The sequence below is a fragment of the Liolophura sinensis genome, chromosome 10 (assembly GCF_032854445.1).
Source record: "Liolophura sinensis isolate JHLJ2023 chromosome 10, CUHK_Ljap_v2, whole genome shotgun sequence".
Taxonomy (NCBI): domain Eukaryota; kingdom Metazoa; phylum Mollusca; class Polyplacophora; order Chitonida; family Chitonidae; genus Liolophura; species Liolophura sinensis.
The window spans coordinates 8,152,313-8,170,756 of record NC_088304.1 but is presented as its reverse complement, the minus strand read 5'-3'; the positions used below and the strand labels follow the sequence as shown (position 1 = coordinate 8,170,756).

General features: G+C 41.0%; 1 protein-coding gene across 1 annotated transcript in view; it reads left to right on the top strand.

Moving 5' to 3' along the window:
• LOC135476851 (uncharacterized) overlaps positions 1-17,895 on the top strand; it is a 43,768-nt gene extending 25,873 nt beyond the window's left edge. The window contains 5 exon segments of the mRNA XM_064756995.1: positions 11,307-11,625; positions 12,388-12,560; positions 15,497-15,679; positions 16,329-16,382; positions 17,638-17,895. Coding sequence (XP_064613065.1) covers positions 11,307-11,625; positions 12,388-12,560; positions 15,497-15,679; positions 16,329-16,382; positions 17,638-17,869 — 961 coding nt within the window. The 3' untranslated portion in view covers positions 17,870-17,895.
• The last annotated feature ends 549 nt before the right edge of the window (positions 17,896-18,444 follow it).

Below are 18,444 nucleotides of genomic sequence, written 5' to 3'. Positions count from 1 at the left end.
AACAAGGTCATATCCGGGTCAAGTGTGCTGTTAAATGTAGTCTGATGTAACCGTGCACTTAGGTCCAAATACAGAAGCAGTAAACCTGAACAAGTCGTGTGCAGTTAGCCTGAACAGCTGATTTGCAGTAAGCCTGAACAATTTGTGTGCAGTAAACCCAAACAAGGTGTGTGCAGTAAGCATGAACAAGGTGTGTGCAGTAAGCATGAACAAGGTGTGTGCAGTAAGCATGAACAAGGTGTGTGAAGTAAGCCTGAACAGGGTGTGTGCAGTAAAGTTATGTGCAGTTAGCCTGAACAAGTTGTGTGCAGTAAGCCTGAACAAGTTGTGTACAGTCAGTCTGAACATGGCATTTGCAGTAAGCCTGAACAGGTTGTGTGCAGTAAACCTGAACAAGGTGTGTGCAGTAAGCCTGAACAAGTTGTCTACAGTCAGCCTGAACATGGCATGTGTAGTAAGTCTGAACAAGCTATGTGAAGAAAGCCTGAACAAGATGTGTACAGTAAGCCTGAACAAGATGTGTACAGTAAGCCTGAACAAGATGTGTGCATGAAGCGTGAGCAAGATGAGTGCCGTAAGCCTGAACAAGGCAAGTATAGTAAGCCTGAACAAGTTGTGTACAGTCAGCCTGAACAAGTTGCTTGCAGTAAGCCTGAACTTGGCATGTATAGTAAGCCTGAACAAGTTGTATGAGTCAGTCTAAACAAGGCGTGTAGCAGATTGCCCTATTCACAATAAAACATACAGATATCACATACATGTTTCTGGTATTTCTCGCTTCTCGTTCTTAGATCATTACACAATATGAGATCATTACACAAGATCATTACACAATATGAGATCATTACACAAGATCATTACACAATATGAGATCATTACACAATTTGAGATCATTACACAATATGAGATCATAACATAATATGAAATCATTACACATTATTAGATCATTAAACAATATTAGATCATTATACAATATTAGATCATTACACAATATTAAAAATTTAAATTGATCAGAATGCCTTCTAATGCTGCATCTCTTAGAACCACAAGTAGTGAGTGGGTCTTTAAGAGTTAGGTGTTAAAATCTGGTGATCTGAGCTGGAAAGAGGCGACACAGCTCTGAGACAGTTGTGTAAACATCAGTGCCAGGGATGATGGAGATGGAGAGGAAATTGTTGAGGATGGTTTGTTAGCCTTCTAACAGACCACTCGTGTAAGACACGTCAAAAGTCCGGGTAAGGGAAAAAGCTCTATGAACTCCACCAAGACAGTGCCTTACTTGTATTTCTGCTAATTACACAGGGTGATTGACCAGTGGAATTTGGTACATCAACAGATTTATAGGTTAACCAGGAAAATTAGACGTATCCTTCCAGTAACTGGCTTGGTCAATATTTGGTCATTGTGGCGTCGGTTAGCCCAACCTGCTGTCTGGGATACTTTTGTTAGGTTTGGGTAACGCTCAGTGGAGGTTAATCCACTGCATGAAGACATGTTCACGCTTTCTGGCCATATTGTCCATGAACTAGCATAAACCTTAAGACTTGCTACTGCCTCACTTGACGCTCAGCTTTCAGAGGTTAGAGCAAAGGAAACATGACTGTTTAACCTGGGGTCTGATGTCTTCGGCATGATACTTCAGTGGCGACAGCACTTTGGCAGCATGGACTCGCCCTGACACAAGAAGACACATTTTATACACACATCTAATGACTCCTCATCGTTATATGACTGAAAAATTGTTAAGTACGACGTTAAACCTCAAGCATACATACATACATACATGTAAAGATTAAGGTGGGTTTGAACTCTCAAATGTACTTTGATACCATTGGAATACAATGCCATTCACTTGATTAGCTATTCACAAGTGCTCTCAAGCCTTTAAATAAATAGAAATACAGCCTCTCACTATCTGGAAAATGCCCCATGCAGTCTGTGAAAAAAAAAACAGCCCCACCTGGTGTGGAAAATATACAGCCACATTCTGCATGAAAATTGTGTGCAAAACAGTGCTTCATGGTCTGGCAAATACAGCCCCAAGCTGTCTGAAAAATACAGCCCAGATACAGCTCCAAAAGGATAAAACTTGCCATCTGAGAAATATGGGCTGGGTAACACAGCCCTGTGTGTCTGTTAGAGCCCCAAGCTGTTTGGGAAATACAGCACACAGAGTTTGAGAAAAAAGCCCATACTGTGTGAGAAATAAGCCGTCCAAGCCCCAGCCCCATGCCGTCTTAAAAATACTTTCCACATAGGCTGAAAAATACATCCCCATGCTGTCCGTGAAATACAGCCCGAACGAGCCAGGAATTTCAGTTCATGCACATGGCCAAGAAATACAGCTCACATGGCTGGAGAATACAACCTTCACAGGGTGAGAAATACAGCCCTTGCCATCAGAAAGATACAGCCCATATTGCCTAGGAAACGCTGTCTAAAAAATACAGCCCACACGGGATGAGAAGTACATCTCATAGAGGCTGAGAAATGCAGCTTCATGCCACCTGAGAAATACATGAGCTGTGGAAATACAGAGAGCTAGGAGGGAGATTTTTTTCTTTTGTGACTGAAGTTCATATAAAGGTTGAATGTATGAGCAGTTAGGGCTTAACGCCATGTCATCGGCGTTCATCCACACTTTATCACCCAGTGATTGTGGGCCTCAGTGCCAATCTTCATCTGTATGTCTTCATCACAGCTAGTTATTTGTGGTGTCAGCGCATGGTGCAGTGAATTGATTCACTCTATCAATCTGTCTCCCCTTAATGGCTGTGTCTTTGAGATTTATTAAAAATCAATAGAGCGCTGAGGGGAAAGTCTGTGATGGATGGTGGGTCGGCAATCTAGTGATGTCATCTGGCAGATCCTTCCAGGCAGGGGGCTGTGTTGACAATCCCATACAAGCGTGTGATGCACAGAATAGCTAGAGTCAAATACAGGTATTCATAAATTTGACTTCCAGATGTATTATGTTTACATGTATCTATCTATTATTCAGTTGCTTTTTCTGTAGGTCCATGTCTGAGTTCGTATATTTGTGTATCTTGAAAACTATTAACTAGAGAATCAAGAAACCTCCAAATTATATTATTCAACAAATGTTAAATATTAGTAATTAGTCATATTCTCGGAAATCAGTATGTTTTCTTGTTTATTTCATTGTTAATTGCTTAAAGCTAAGTACCCAAGAATTTTTCACCTACAGGATGACCACACTTACCACTTTCCTACTGTTAAACTTTTCCTTATGTTAAAAAAAACAAAAAAAACATTACCGGTACGATATATTACTAGGAAGGTGATACGTGCCATTCTCAGTACTTATTTACAGCATGTTGTATATAGCGGACATTATTTACAGCATGTTGTATATAGCGGACATTATTTACAGCATGTTGTATATAGCGGACATTATTTACAGCATGTTGTATATAGCGGACATTATTTACAGCATGTTGTATATAGCGGACATTATTTACAGCATGTTGTATATAGCGGACATTAGCAAGTAAGATGTTCCCATCTGGCTTGGTAACTCTAAGACACCATACTTATACGTGGAAGTCATGAGTTAGAGCCTTAATTCAGCCAGTATATTCTTTGATTTTGAGCTGATTTCATTGTCACAAGTTCATTTTATGTACATGTATATGCCTAATGATGATCAAAATTGAATTTATATAACATAAAAAGTATTGCAAAAATTATTTTGATGTTGCATACATGTATATATTATTTCATTTTTTCTCTCCCTTTAACTCCATCCCCATAAACAGGCTCCTTGTTCTGTGTGAGATAGGATGGTTGTCAGTAACAAATGTTGTAGTGGTTTGCCCTGGAACTTACATGTACCTGTGTAGCATGTTTTAATTTTACCTAAAGGCACATTTCTTGTCAGTGTTGAAGGCACATTTCCCGTCAATGTTTAAGGCGCATTTGCTGTCACTGTTCAAGGCGCATTTCCTGTCACTGTTGAAGTCGCATTTCCTGTCACTGTTGAATGCACAATTCCTGCCAATGTTAAAGCGACATTTCGTATCCATGTTGAAGGATCATTCCCTGTCGCTGTTGAATTGGGCGCATTTCCTGTCAGCGTTGAATTGGACACATTTCCTGTTTGTGTTGAAGGTGCATTTCCTGTCATTGTTGAAGGCGCATTTCCTGTCAATGTTGAAGTCGCATTTCCTGTCAATGTTAAAGGTGCATTTCCTGTCAATGTTGACAATCTGGGTTAATCTGCCATTCTATAATCAGTAACCAATGTTAAAGGGACATTTCCTATCCATGTTGAAGGATCATTCTCTGTCGCTGTTGAATTGGGCGCATTTCCTGTCAGTGTTGAAGGTGCATTTCCGGTCAATGTTGAAGGTGCATTTCCTGTCATTGTTGACAATCTGGGTTAATCTGCCATTCAATAATCAGTGCTATTTTGCTTACTGAGAGTCTTTAGCTTACAAAGGGATGTGGAGCTTTTGTAGAGTAAGTACAATGTATACCTGAATACCATTGTTGACATGATGAAGGTCTGCAGAATGTAACATTTGCATGTCCATTTAAGGATACAGTTGGAGTTTATTTGTTAATTATGCAGTTTAAGATGCTTCCTAATATATAAAAGGACAAGAAAAGGCTTGTCAGCCCTCTTCTTAAGGTATGAAAAGGGCTTCAAATGACAGTTCTCTTTAGGCCCCAGATTAACATGGATCTAGGTGAGGATTTGTGTTTAGAGGTTGAATTCATTGCGCATTCTGTTCTAATGGCTGGTTGTAATCACTGGTTGTAATGACTGGTACATGTAGGTGAGTTAACGGAATACATGAATAACATATGCATGAATCTGTGATGTTAACGTTTTGCTGATCAGGATGGATTTTGTCAATGTTGGCAGTAATGCTGAATTCCTACAGATAGACCTACAATCATTATCTGTACATTTACATGTGTATGTCTTTGAGATACTGATATCTGATACTGATTTGTAGCCCTGAATTACTGTATTTCACCTAAAGTTTGATATGTAAAAATGCACATCCAGGCCTTAAAATGACACATTTGATTTCCCATGCTCAAGTTTAAATTAATCAAGTTTCATAAAAACGTTTTATGCGACACTAAACGATGACCGAATCAATCAAAATGTGTTAATTAAAATTTACTAAACTTTAGGTGAAATTATGCAAACTGAAAGTGGAAAGGATGTAAATCAGCATTTAAAAAGGTTGGTGTCTCTATAAGTTAATCAAAAGGTTTTTAGGAATAAAGTTTGAAATCTGTTTCTTGCTTTTTACCTTGAATATTTCCCGTGGCCGAATTTGTTCTTTATGGCAACAATTGGAGTCTGCAACTTTCGGGAGTTGTACATACGGTCATATGTACATGTCAGTCGTTCCTAAACCAGATCCCATCAGAATTGCTGTAGTTATTATCTACCGAGTTATCTTGGATTCTAGAAGAGTTCCTTTTGATATCTGCTGGTGATACAGTGATTGTAGGCTGTCTGGTGATCAATAATAGTAGCACCTTTATCGACCACTTAAAGGGTCTCGGTTTTATGGTTCATAGCCATTGAATGTTACAATCAATTTCTTTCACGACTGGAAAATTGCATTGTCTGGAGGCAAACCATTTGGCAGATGCATATCCATCCATGAGTAAATCAGTTTCTGAGATGAAAGCTTCTTGAAGAGATTCCTGAAAATTGGGGATTCTTTATTAAAGCACAGGCATGCAACTGCGGCACCTACATGCTGCTGTTCAAAACATAATTGGACTTTTCCTGGCATGTCAGATAATACAGTACCCTGATTTTGGTTCAGATGATCACGAGCAAAATCGTTGTAAAGACCTTAATTAAATATATAACTTTGACATTGTGAAGAAGTACAAAACATCTGTATACATGTAGCGAGGGCCGTCTGATATAATTTCACATTTTGCAGAAGAAAAGCAAAATGGTGATACTAGCTTCGTCTACATGTTCTTGCAGGATAGTCTGATATAATTTGACATTTTGAAGAAGGAACGGAAAACATGCCGTAATACGTGTAGCTAGAACGGTCTGATGTAATTTGATATTTTGTCGAATTAAAGGAAATGAAAATTTTGATAGGACAGTCTGGGTTGGGGTATATACTTGGATTTCCAAAAGGGAGCTTAGATGATTATTGTTAAATCGATCCTGGTGCGTTATGTTATAGAACATGTGACAGAAATGTGCAGGTATGTATACACAGTATACAAACGCAATGTTCATCATATGTGATTGCATAAGAAAATACTCATATCTATACATGTAGATATTATAAAACATTTACTATTGTTTTATACTGTTCACTGGCACAGTTGCACACGCAATTTGTACTTTTAATATTAATGCAACACCTACAGTGTATCTGAACGTGCCTTTAGGACGGAATCATGCTAAGAGTAAGTCAGCTGTTTTCAGTGATGTTGGAAAGATGGAGCGAGTAAAATCGGTCGTATACCATGCTACAATAGAAGTTGTCAATAATAAAATATATATCTCACTTGCACTTTGATTGCAACTGTTCATATGTATCCAATTAAGGTGGCGATCAAATATGAGTATATGGATACCTACATGTACATTGCGCAGCAAGCCAGGGGGTTCTTTACATGAATGTTAAGGTCAACATAATCAGGGGAATTGTGCCTTGTTTTACGCAGCATTCCACTTTTAATAATCAGGGCATTTCCCAGGACAAATGAGCGCTGTCTGCATGGTCCGTGGCCATGCTTCACCGTGCATGTAACCACATATGACTACGTGTAGTGTGTGTTAACATGGGGACTGGTCTGGGTAGTGTCAATGTCTGATTGTGGACAAATACTTCCACAGCTTTCCCGCTGGTATTGATGGCTTGATTGCTGTTCATTTGTAACATGATTACAATGATTAACCACCTGGGAATAGCCAATAATGCACCTGTATGTGTTGTACAATCCATATGGATTGAATACATGGGTGGAACTTCAGTGCTATAACTACAGTGACATAAATTGCACTCAAGGTTGCTCTTTCATATGCGAAAAAGTGGAGGAATTAGCGTAAGTAAGTACAGAGTACTATGTATGTATGCCAGTTGTTGGTGGAAGGCAAGTGATCTCCAAGAAACTTCGTGTAATACCACCCCAAACAACTACCCATTGGCTTGATGCCACCAGTATCCCAGCAACATGTCATGCGTAGCTAGTTAATTTTGGAGATAGAGAGCCCGAAAAACTCCCTGTCTGTGGCTGGCATTGGGAAACTAAATATAGCTGTAATAACTTGTTAAAGGGTAGTAAAATTTGTAGGGTATATGGCACAAGCCTTCACATATTGATCCTATGGGCCCAGTCATACTGCTCTATGTGCACTGTATATATGACGAAAGACAAGGTCGGAAACAAACTTTTACCAATTTTAGGAATAAAGCATTTCTCCATTAGTTTTACACTCAGCTAGTACATGCTAGTTTATCAAAATTGTGCCTGATGTGTGCACAGAATGCATCAAAACTTCAGCTTATTTATTTGTTTGGTGCTTTACGCCATACTCCAGAATACTTCACTTATACAACGGCGGCCAGCATTATGCTGGATGGAAACGGGCAGAGCCTGGGGGAAACCCACGACCATCCGCTGGCTGCTGGCAGACCTTCCCACATACAGCCGGAGAGGAAGTCAGCTTGAGCTGGACTTGTCAACTTGTAGATGAATGATTTATCTGGACATTGTGCCATTCTTTTCTGTCTACTCTGTCCCATAGCATGACCCATGCCATATAGAACCTATGCCATATAGAACCTATGCCATATTATAGGATAGAATAGACAGGAAGCAATGCACTGTGTCCAGATAAATTGCTAATCTAATTTTGATGGATTCTGTCCACACTGGATCATTCCGACAAGCTTTCAATGGTATAAGACTCATGAGACAGCTGGAAAAACAGATAAATGTATTAAAAACTATCAAAGAATGTTTTTTCTCTAAAATCAGTAAAACTTGTTTTCAATTTTGTCCTTCTTCATAGTATACATATAGAAGTATGACTGAGCCTGTTGGATCTACATGAGGACCTATTAATGCAGTATTTATTTATTTATTTATTTGATTGTTGTATTACGCCGTAATGAAGAATATATCTCACTTCAATTATGCAACGGCAACAGTCAGTGGTTTACTCTGATTTCCTCATCATAAAACTGGCTGTCCTTGTAAGTTTTCCATTAAACAGCAATCGGAAATATGAATAAAATAAATGAAATGCCACTACATATTTAATAAATGGTGACACGCATAAAAGGTGGAGAAATCATCAGGTAAATGCAACGCCTGTTGCTCATATCAATGCATTCAGGCTTTCATAACACAGAAATTCACTAAATATTATGTCGGCAGTGGAAGTGGTCCCATTGGGAATTAGCTATTGATCTGTCATGCAGAAAGGTCACAGGGTTGCTGTGATGTATTTTATTTTAATGTCTTAAGCTTAATGCTTGTAGTTTTAATGAGTATTGTGTTGTATGAGATTTTACCTGATTTTAGATCACTTTGTGATGAAAATATATATTGGCATAAGGATAGCTACCATGGGAAACTTTTATATACCCTAAATTGTCTCTAAAAATGCATTTTTGCAGGAGAAATGTTAGGTCACTCAGACTAAGTGTTGTTACCCTAAATCCTCAACGTTTTTGCATAGGAAAGAGCAACTTTCAGAGCAATTTATGCACATTTTGCAGGGCTTGACAAAAAGTATACCGTTACCATACAAAAATACCTTCAGAATATGCTTGAATAAGCACGTTGTAAACATCTGAAAAGGTTGAAGAATTACAGTACCTTGTGGTTACATGTACATGTTAAAGCAACATGTACGAGGAAATGTTCGGGGCTCAAACATACAGAAATACCTGGTATGTGTGTACATTGTTCATGACTCTGAAGACATACATGTAAATACAGTGTGCATGTGAATAGGCCTACTGGTCAAACACATGATACATAGGGTGCAAGCTGGAGTTTGTTCTCTTTAGCCCCATAGTTATAGTATTTTACTGCCAAAGCAATGCAAAGCATATGTAGGCAAATTTGATGTTTAACAGGCATTGTATTTAAATTGTATTAAAATACATTGTTATAAAATGCTCATAAATGTCATACATTGTACTTTGTATGCTGGTTTGTGGTGTGTTGCTGAAAATCACAAGATATAGGCGTAAATGTGGGCAGAGATTTGAGGAGAGAAATTGCTTCTGAATGGTGAGGAATTGTGGACAGGAGGTTTTGGAATCAGGGGCTTGTGCTTATGCTGGGGATGTTTTTGTTTCTTCACTACCAATATGTACACATAGGCTACCAATATTTTGACAATCTCTGATAAATCAGAATAAAGTAGTGTATAATAATGAATTTGATCTTTTCAAAAACTCAGTAAACAAAAGCAAACTATTATTTTGGATAAAATATTTGCCAAACTGTAGAAAACCTTGTTTTTTGCTTACAGTATTTACCAACTGGTGACAGTGGCGAGTGCCAGCTAGCAGCTTATTGATATGTACATATGAAGTCATTGTTTATGTGTATATATACACACATTGTACTTTAGCATGAATTCATCTGGAGGTTTCAGGTTGTCATACACCCCAAATGAATTTCCCAGAGAAGATCCATGTTACAGGGCTAACAGAAACCCATTAGGCCACATGGTCCCTATAAGCTGTTGTGCTCACATGTGGGGATGAATTACAGACAGATCTCCCAGAATGAAGAGCTCAGTCTTGGTATTACAGAAGGACAGGCTGCCTTGTCATTTTCTGCATACACACCATTACACTGGAGGCTCATTGACTATGTATTTGACATGTATTATTAAAACTCTGCCTTATTGTTGAAGATGGGGCCTCTGTGGCCGAGCGGGGTAAACACGCTAGCATATTGGAATGACCCAAGAGGCTTCCACCAACACAGTGGCTCTAAGTTCAAGTCCAGCTCATGCTGGCTTCCTCTCCAGCCATGCATGGGCTGATCGTGGGTTTCCCCAAGGCTCTGCCAGGTTTCTTTCCATCATAAAACTGGCTGCCGTCAGAAATATATGTGAAATATTCTTAAGTACGTCGTAAACCACCAATCAAATATATCATATAAATATTGTCGAAAGTTATCACTTATACCACAGTGTATACAATGGATAGTTGGATAGACACATGTAGATATAGCGACAAGATTCATTCTCACCCGCACACACATGTAGGTTTTGTTTTCAGCAATCTGTAAGTGAGATCCAGCTTTTAATATGTCCTTGTTTACATAGCTAGTTGAATGGCATAAATACATTTAGCCAGAGTTTTCAAAGTGAAATTTTTAGTTTGTTTCTCCTGAGGATAACATTGTGGTGGTTACAAATCTTGATAGCTTGACATGTGTATGTATTACGCTGTAGCTGTTGTGATATGATAGCATACATATGGCTGACATTGGGTAACAAATATAGATGTATTAGGGTATTCAGAAGTAGATGCAGGTAAGACGCCTCCATAATACCTTAGCAGGGCACTCACCCGTAGACAGTATGCACAGAATAGCAAGTAGCCAGTGAATAGTGTCTGTGGATCAATAAATGTACTGAGCCAGACAAGACTGTATTGTGTCAGGGGAGGAATTGTCATGGAAATCAAGTTAGATCATTCGTGGATCATGTTGACGATGTAGGGAAGAGATCCATGTCAACGGCCGAATACCTGTCTGGAAATCAAGTTAGATCATTCGTGGATCATGTTGACGATGTAGGGAAGAGGTCCATGTCAACGGCCAAATACCTGTCTGGAAATCAAGTTGGCTTTTGTGCGAGGGAAAGTTTTATGGCTCTTCCAACTCCTTTTTTTGCTGTTGTATATTAAAGGGAGATATTTTTTAGCACAAAGTAAAACACCAATCAGATCAAATAAATCAACTCCTTTTTGAATCCCTATGCGTTCAACAAGACTTTCTTATTTGTGTGGTGTTATATGAAGTTTGCTTTCTCCTGTCTCTTTGCTTAAATGCTCTTGCCTTGCATATCACTGGTACCACGGTTGTTCAAAAAAGCACTTTCAGAAGCACAGGAAAACCTTAAAATGTTACTTTTGATGCCAACCTTTCAGACATAACAAAACACTATGACACTGAACAAGGTGGGAAAATCACTCAGAATAAAGCGAAATTTGTCACTTCAAAAATGCTAAACTATATGTGCCTTTACACAGTAAAAGGTGTAAAGTTATTGTTTCACAAATGGTTATACATTGTTTTTGCAGAGAATATCACTGGGCGAATTATGCAACTGGACTAGGTGCTTCCCTTCATGAACTGGGCCACACATTTGACCTGGCCCATACACCCACAGGAATCATGGCACGGGGATTTGATGACCTTCACAAGGTCTTCACTGTACAGAGGTCAAAGGTCAGCAGTGCTGAGTCGAGAGAGTCGATCAAGAGCACTGCCTCCTACGGCCGTGACAGTTTACCTCGCAATCTGTCTGAAGGAGAGTTTGACCTTGGTGTGGGGAATTTGACCTTGGAAAGTCATGCCCGTCGGTATAGGGATGTCTGCTATGACAGTCCTGTTAAAAAGGTGAGGAAATCTGCAAAGGAGCAATTCTACAGGGTAATTATTTTCAAAAAATTGAATTGGCCTATGTATGTATGTGTCAGGGTAATGGGGTGTACCTTCCCTGATTCAGCTGCAACAGGTATGTCCTTGAGATACTTGGTGATCAGCAGGGCATTACTCCAGTCACGCTGTCCACTTCAGGAGCGGTAGATCCAGGGTCAATCCTGGGTCGAGTCACACCTAAGACCTTAACAGAGGAAGTTGTAGCTTCCTCGCTTGGCATTCAGCATGAAGGGGACAGTACAACGACTTGTTAACCTGTATCTGTGTAATGACTCGGGCAGGGCGACTTACTTGCTTTCGTTAAGTCGTCTCAGTGAAGCAGCGGTGGAAATCCATCCTGCAACAAGGAGGCACATAACATGCACTCTTAGCATTCCTGCGTCTTAAAATTGTTAAGTACGACGTTAAACCCCAGGCAGTCACTCACTCCAGTCACTCTGGTGTCCTCCATCTATTCATGGATAAATAACGTTCCTTGTAGCTTTAAATGCCTGCATATGTGCATTGTTTCATTATTTCTAATCTCAGTGCAGATTTTGCATAACAGGAAATTTTTTTAGTGTAATTTTACCAGTGTGGAAGTTTGAGCTACAAGCTATTTATGTCTTTATTTAGTGTTTAATAGCTTTGTGTAAATTTTTATTCTGTTTAGAATTGCTTGGTGAGAATCATTTTGACTTTCTTCAAGTTCTTGGCTTTGCCTTTGATTATCTCCCTCAGAGTAGAGGAAGCCATGTGAACCCTCCCCCGTTAGTGGTTAATGTGGAGACCGGGTTTCGCCCCATCATCCGCCCTACCTCCATGACGATCTCAGTGAAGAACTACGATGGTACAGAGACACGACGCACGATTATCAGTCAGGACGACGACTCCAGCACTGAGGCTCTGGCTGAGTTTTCCATGATGTCTGAGCAGATCACTCAGAGAATCCTCTCACATCGTGAGTCAGTTAGCCTAGCTCATTTTGTACCAGAGATTATCAGTCAGGGCGACGACTCCAGCGCTGAGGCTCTGGCTGAGTTTTCCATGATGTCTGAGCAGATCACTCAAAGAATCCTCTCACATCGTGAGTCAGTTAGCTTAGCTCATTTTGTATCAGAGATTATCAGTCAGGACGACGACTCCAGCACTGACGCTCTGGCTGAGTTTCCGTGATGTCTGAGCAGATCACTCAGAGAATCCTCTCACATCGTGAGTCAGTTAGCCTAGCTCATTTTGTATCAGAGATTATCAGTCAGGACGACGACTCCAGCGCTGAGGCTCTGGCTGAGTTTTCCATGATGTCTGAGCAGATCACTCAGAGAATCCTCTCACATCGTGAGTCAGTTAGCTTAGCTCATTTTGTACCAGAGATTATCAGTCAGGACGACGACTCCAGCACCGAGGCTCTGGCTGAGTTTTCCATGATGTCTGAGCAGATCACTCAGAGAATCCCCTCACATCGTGAGTCAGTTAGCTTAGCTCATTTTGTACCAGAGATTATCAGTCAGGACGACGACTCCAGCGCTGAGGCTCTGGCTGAGTTTTCCATGATGTCTGAGCAGATCACTCAGAGAATCCTCTCACATCGTGAGTCAGTTAGCTTAGCTCATTTTGTACCAGAGATTATCTGTCAGGGTGACGACTCCAGCACTGAGGCTCTGGCTGAGTTTTCCGTGATGTCTGAGCAGATCACTCAGAGAATCCTCTCGCATCGTGAGTCAGTTAGCTTAGCTCATTTTGTACCAGAGATTATCAGTCAGGACGACGACTCCAGCACTGAGGCTCTGGCTGAGTTTTCCATGATGTCTGAGCTGATCACTCAGAGAATCCTCTCACATCGTGAGTCAGTTAGCTTAGCTCATTTTGTACCAGAGATAATCAGTCAGGACGACGACTCCAGCACTGAGGCTCTGGCTGAGTTTTCCATGATGTCTGAGCAGATCACTCAGAGAATCCTCTCACATCGTGAGTCAGTTAGCTTAGCTCATTTTGTACCAGAGATTATCAGTCAGGACGACGACTCCAGCGCTGAGGCTCTGGCTGAGTTTTCCATGATGTCTGAGCAGATCACTCAGAGAATCCTCTCACATCGTGAGTCAGCATAGCTCATTTTGTATCAGAGATTATCAGTCAGAGCGACGACTCCAGCGCTGAGGCTCTGGCTGAGTTTTCCATGATGTCTGAGCAGATCACTCAGAGAATCCTCTCACATCGTGAGTCAGTTAGCTTAGCTCATTTTGTACCAGAGATTATCAGTCAGGACGACGACTCCAGCGCTGAGGCTCTGGCTGAGTTTTCCATGATGTCTGAGCAGATCACTCAGAGAATCCTCTCACATCGTGAGTCAGTTAGCTTAGCTCATTTTGTACCAGAGATTATCAGTCAGGACGACGACTCCAGCGCTGAGGCTCTGGCTGAGTTTTCCGTGAAGTCTGAGCAGATCACTCAGAGAATCCTCTCACATCGTGAGTCAGCTTAGCTCATTTTGTATCAGAGATTATCAGTCAGGGCGACGACTCCAGCGCTGAGGCTCTGGCTGAGTTTTCCATGATGTCTGAGCAGATCACTCAGAGAATCCTCTCACATCGTGAGTCAGTTAGCTTAGCTCATTTTGTACCAGAGATTATCAGTCAGGACGACGACTCCAGCGCTGAGGCTCTGGCTGAGTTTTCCATGATGTCTGAGCAGATCACTCAGAGAATCCTCTCACATCGTGAGTCAGTTAGCCTAGCTCATTTTGTACCAGAGATTATCAGTCAGGACGACGACTCCAGCGCTGAGGCTCTGGCTGAGTTTTCCATGATGTCTGAGCAGATCACTCAAAGAATCCTCTCACATCGTGAGTCAGTTAGCTTAGCTCATTTTGTGCCAGAGATGATTCTTCACTGCTCTTACTGAGAAGTCTCAGCTGTGGCAGTTTTGACATTTAGGCATGTCGGCACAGAAATTGTAACTAGGGGGTGTGAAATTTGTTATGCTCTGCTAACGTAGACATTGTGGCAGGGGGGTCATGTAATTTGCTACTATTTGTGCATTTACATGAACAGTTAGAATAGAAACCTAACTGAGGTAAATTGACAGCGGTTACAAGTGACCATTTGCCAGCCATCACACTTCTTCACTGCTGTGGTTTGACCTCTCTTTATTGTACGCCTTAATTATATTATATATCTTTCAGACTGCAACCAATAAAATCAGCGGCAGATATTTTACTGCCAGATTTAAAAGTTATACTATTTAATTTGTAAACCTGGAATCAGAAAACAATGACAAACATTTTGGTCTCCTCTTACCATATTGCTGGCCGCTGTCGTATAAGTGAAATATTCTTGAGTATGGTGTAAAACATGGTCAGCATGCGCAGTGACCCAGTCACTGCAGTCTGTGAGTTCAAGTCGAGCTCATACAGACTTCCTCTCCAGATGTACATCGGAAGGTCTTCCAGCATCCTGCGGATGGTCGTGGGTATTCCCAGGGCTTTGCCCGGTTTCCACCTTAATGCTGGTTGTCATCATATAAGTGAAATATTCTTGAGCATAAAACACCCATCAAAGAAATAAATAAATCAACACAAGACCTTCTTGCCTTATCGTTTGTGTATGTCACAAGAATTTAATCTATGAATAGCGGTATAATCAGAAAATGATGGTTGCCTGTTTAGAACAAATGCTGGACCATCTCATAAATGCTGTATACAAGCATTTTACATAAACTTGTGGTCTTGCTTTTTTAAAATAATCATTTGTTATTACTATCTATTTACTGGCATTATCATTCTTGTTGCATTTTTACACCAACATGTGATTTTATCCATTGACTTCCTGTTGTGATCAGGGCGCCGAACCAGCAGCTGTTCTAGCGTGAGCTCAAATGCATCTACCTCGTCGCTCTCCCCGACATCTTCACACCCCTCTACACTGCCAAACTCGCCAGAGGGAGGCGACTCGGACCTCACGTTACCGGACATTAAATTTGCAGATGATGGTGCCCATTGGTACAGATCCTCAGCTGTTCTCCTCAAACATCACAAGTAAGCACATTTACACTGTGCTGATTGGTTAGATCTGATTCGGTATAGAACTATATATAGACATCTGTGTAGAACTGTGTATAGACCTCTGTAGAGCTGTGTATAGACATCTGTGTAAAACTGTATATAGACATCTGTGTAGAACTGTGTATAGACCTCTGTAGAACTGTATATAGACATCTGTGTAGAACTGTATATAGACATCTGTGTAGAACTGTGTATAGACATCTGTGTAGAACTGTGTATAGACATCGGTAGAACTGTGTATAGACATCTGTGTAGAACTCTATATAGACATGTGTAGAACTCTATATAGACATCTGTGTAGAATTGGGTACAGACATCTGTAGAACTGGGTATAGAGATCTGTGATAATGTACTTGTAGATCAGATTATGGTGAAGTTGTCTGCATGGAACTGCATAAAGACGCATGATATAGTTCAGATGTTCAGAGAAACAGATGTTGCAGATGGTTTAATGCTGCTTCTTCTGTTGTTGATCTGTTACAGGTGGTTTAAAGCTGTTGCTTCTATTATTGATATGTTACAGGTAGTTTAATGCTGATGCTTCTGGTTTAATGCTACTTCTTCTGTTGATGATCAGTTACTGTGGTTAAATGGTGTTTGTTCTGCTATTGAACTGTTACAGGTGGTTTAACGCTGCTTCACCGTCAGACCCCAGAAAACTTCCAGACATCTCTGGGTAAGCTCTGTTACAGGCATTCTTCACTGCGTTAGAATATCCCTGACATCATTTCAATTTTTCAAAGACAGCGTAAATTTGAGTAATTTGTTCTTCTGGGGAATGCCTAAAAATTAGCTACATTTGACAAAACTTAAAATGAGTGTTTTAGTAAAAAGACATTATAGTAACATGTATTAGATGAAGTATTTCAAGTTCAGCACTTAAGAGGCATATATATAAGTGTATAGATAGTTTGAGTTTGTGGAAAAATCTAAAACTACAGAATATACAGTGTAACTGAGTATTTAGCCTTAGAACTGTTTTGTGAGTCTACATGTGCTAGCAAGTAACAAATAACTTTTGACACTTTTGTTCTAGCCAACTTGGTTAAACATGTGGGTCATGAAGGCATGGCCATCTTAAATATGTGTATCTATACCCATGTGACAAATTGACCTCTGTGGTCGAGGGAGTTAGCCTTCCAGTGTGCACAATGACTCGGGAGCCCCTCTCCAATGCTGGCTTCTTCTCCAGCTGTATGTGGGAAGGTTTGCCAGCGATTTGTGGATGGTTGTGGGTTTCCCCTGGGCTCTGTTGGGTTTCCTCCCACCATAATGCTGGCTTCTTCTCCAGCTGTATGTGGGAAGGTTTGCCAGCTATTTGCGGATGGTTGTGGGTTTCCCCTAGACTCTGTTTGGTTTCCCACAATATGCTGGCTTCCTCTCCAGCTGTATGTGGGAAGGTCTGACAGCGACCTGCGGATGGTTGTGAGTTTGCCCTGGGCTCTGTTCAGTTTCCTCCCACCATAATGCTGGCTTCCTCTCCAGCTGTATGTTGGAAGGTTTACCAGTGACCTGCGGATGGTTGTGGGTTCCCCTGGGCTCTGTTCAGTTTCCTCCCACTATAATGCTGGCTTCCTCTCCAGCTTTATGTGGGAAGGTCTGCCAGCAACCTGCGGATGGTTGTGGGTTTCCCATGGGCTCTGTTCAGTTTCCTTCCATCATAATGCTGGCTTCCTCTCCAGCTGTATGTGGGAAGGTCTGTCAGCGACCTGTGAGTGGTAGTGGGTTTCCCCTGGGCCCTGTTTGGTTTCCTCCCACCATAATGCTGGCTGCTGTCATAAAATACTCGTACAGTACAGCGTAAAACACCAATCAAATAAATAAATAATTTAATTCCACTTGGCAAATAAAGTGTTTTAGAGTGCAGTGTGAAGACTTTTGAAGATTTTACCTGTTGACATTTGTGTATCGTTTCCTGTTGGTGCTCCTAGGGGTAAGGTGAAGAGTCGTGCGGGGCTACGTCTGGTGGAAGTCCGCACAGACCCCGAGGGTATGGTGTTCCACCACTGGGAGTTCCTTGTCCATCCACCCATCGAGTTCACCCTCAAACTTGGCCGCATGAAAAACCTGCCGGAAAATGCTGTCAGCATTACATGTTTGGCTGAAGACACCTACGGGAACATTGTGAAGCGGAAAGTCAAGGTGGCTGACCTGCCGAGGTGATCTGCGGCTTGTTGAGACGTCTGGAAGAGCACCAGCTCCCTGTTAGAGGTCAACCATGTGAAAATGTCTAGTTTGAGGTCCTTGAATGAGGAGCATTAGCATCTTGTTAGAGGTCAACCATGTGAAAATGTCTAGTTTGAGGTGCTTGAATGAAGAGCACCAGCTCCCTGTTAGAGGTCAACCATGTGAAAATGTCTAGTTTGAGGTGCTTGAATGAGGAGCATTAGCATCTTGTTAGAGGTCAACCATGTGAAAATGTCTAGTTTGAGGTGCTTGAATGAAGAGCATTAGCATCTTGTTAGAGGTCAACCATACATAAATGTGTAGTTACAGGTGCTTGAATGATGGTCCACAAACTGGAACTCGTTTTTTATAGTACCAACATCTTGAGGTGCTTTGATAAATGCCTACAGAAGGACTATCTCCCCAACATGCTGATATTCAGCTTGAGATGTAGGCTTACAGGCTAAAGGTGCTTTCACAGCAAGGACATCTAGTTTAAGGTTTTGATACCGTCTCTGTGTTCTGAAGATCTCTTCACTCTACTAACATCCAATATTAGGTGATCTGATCCA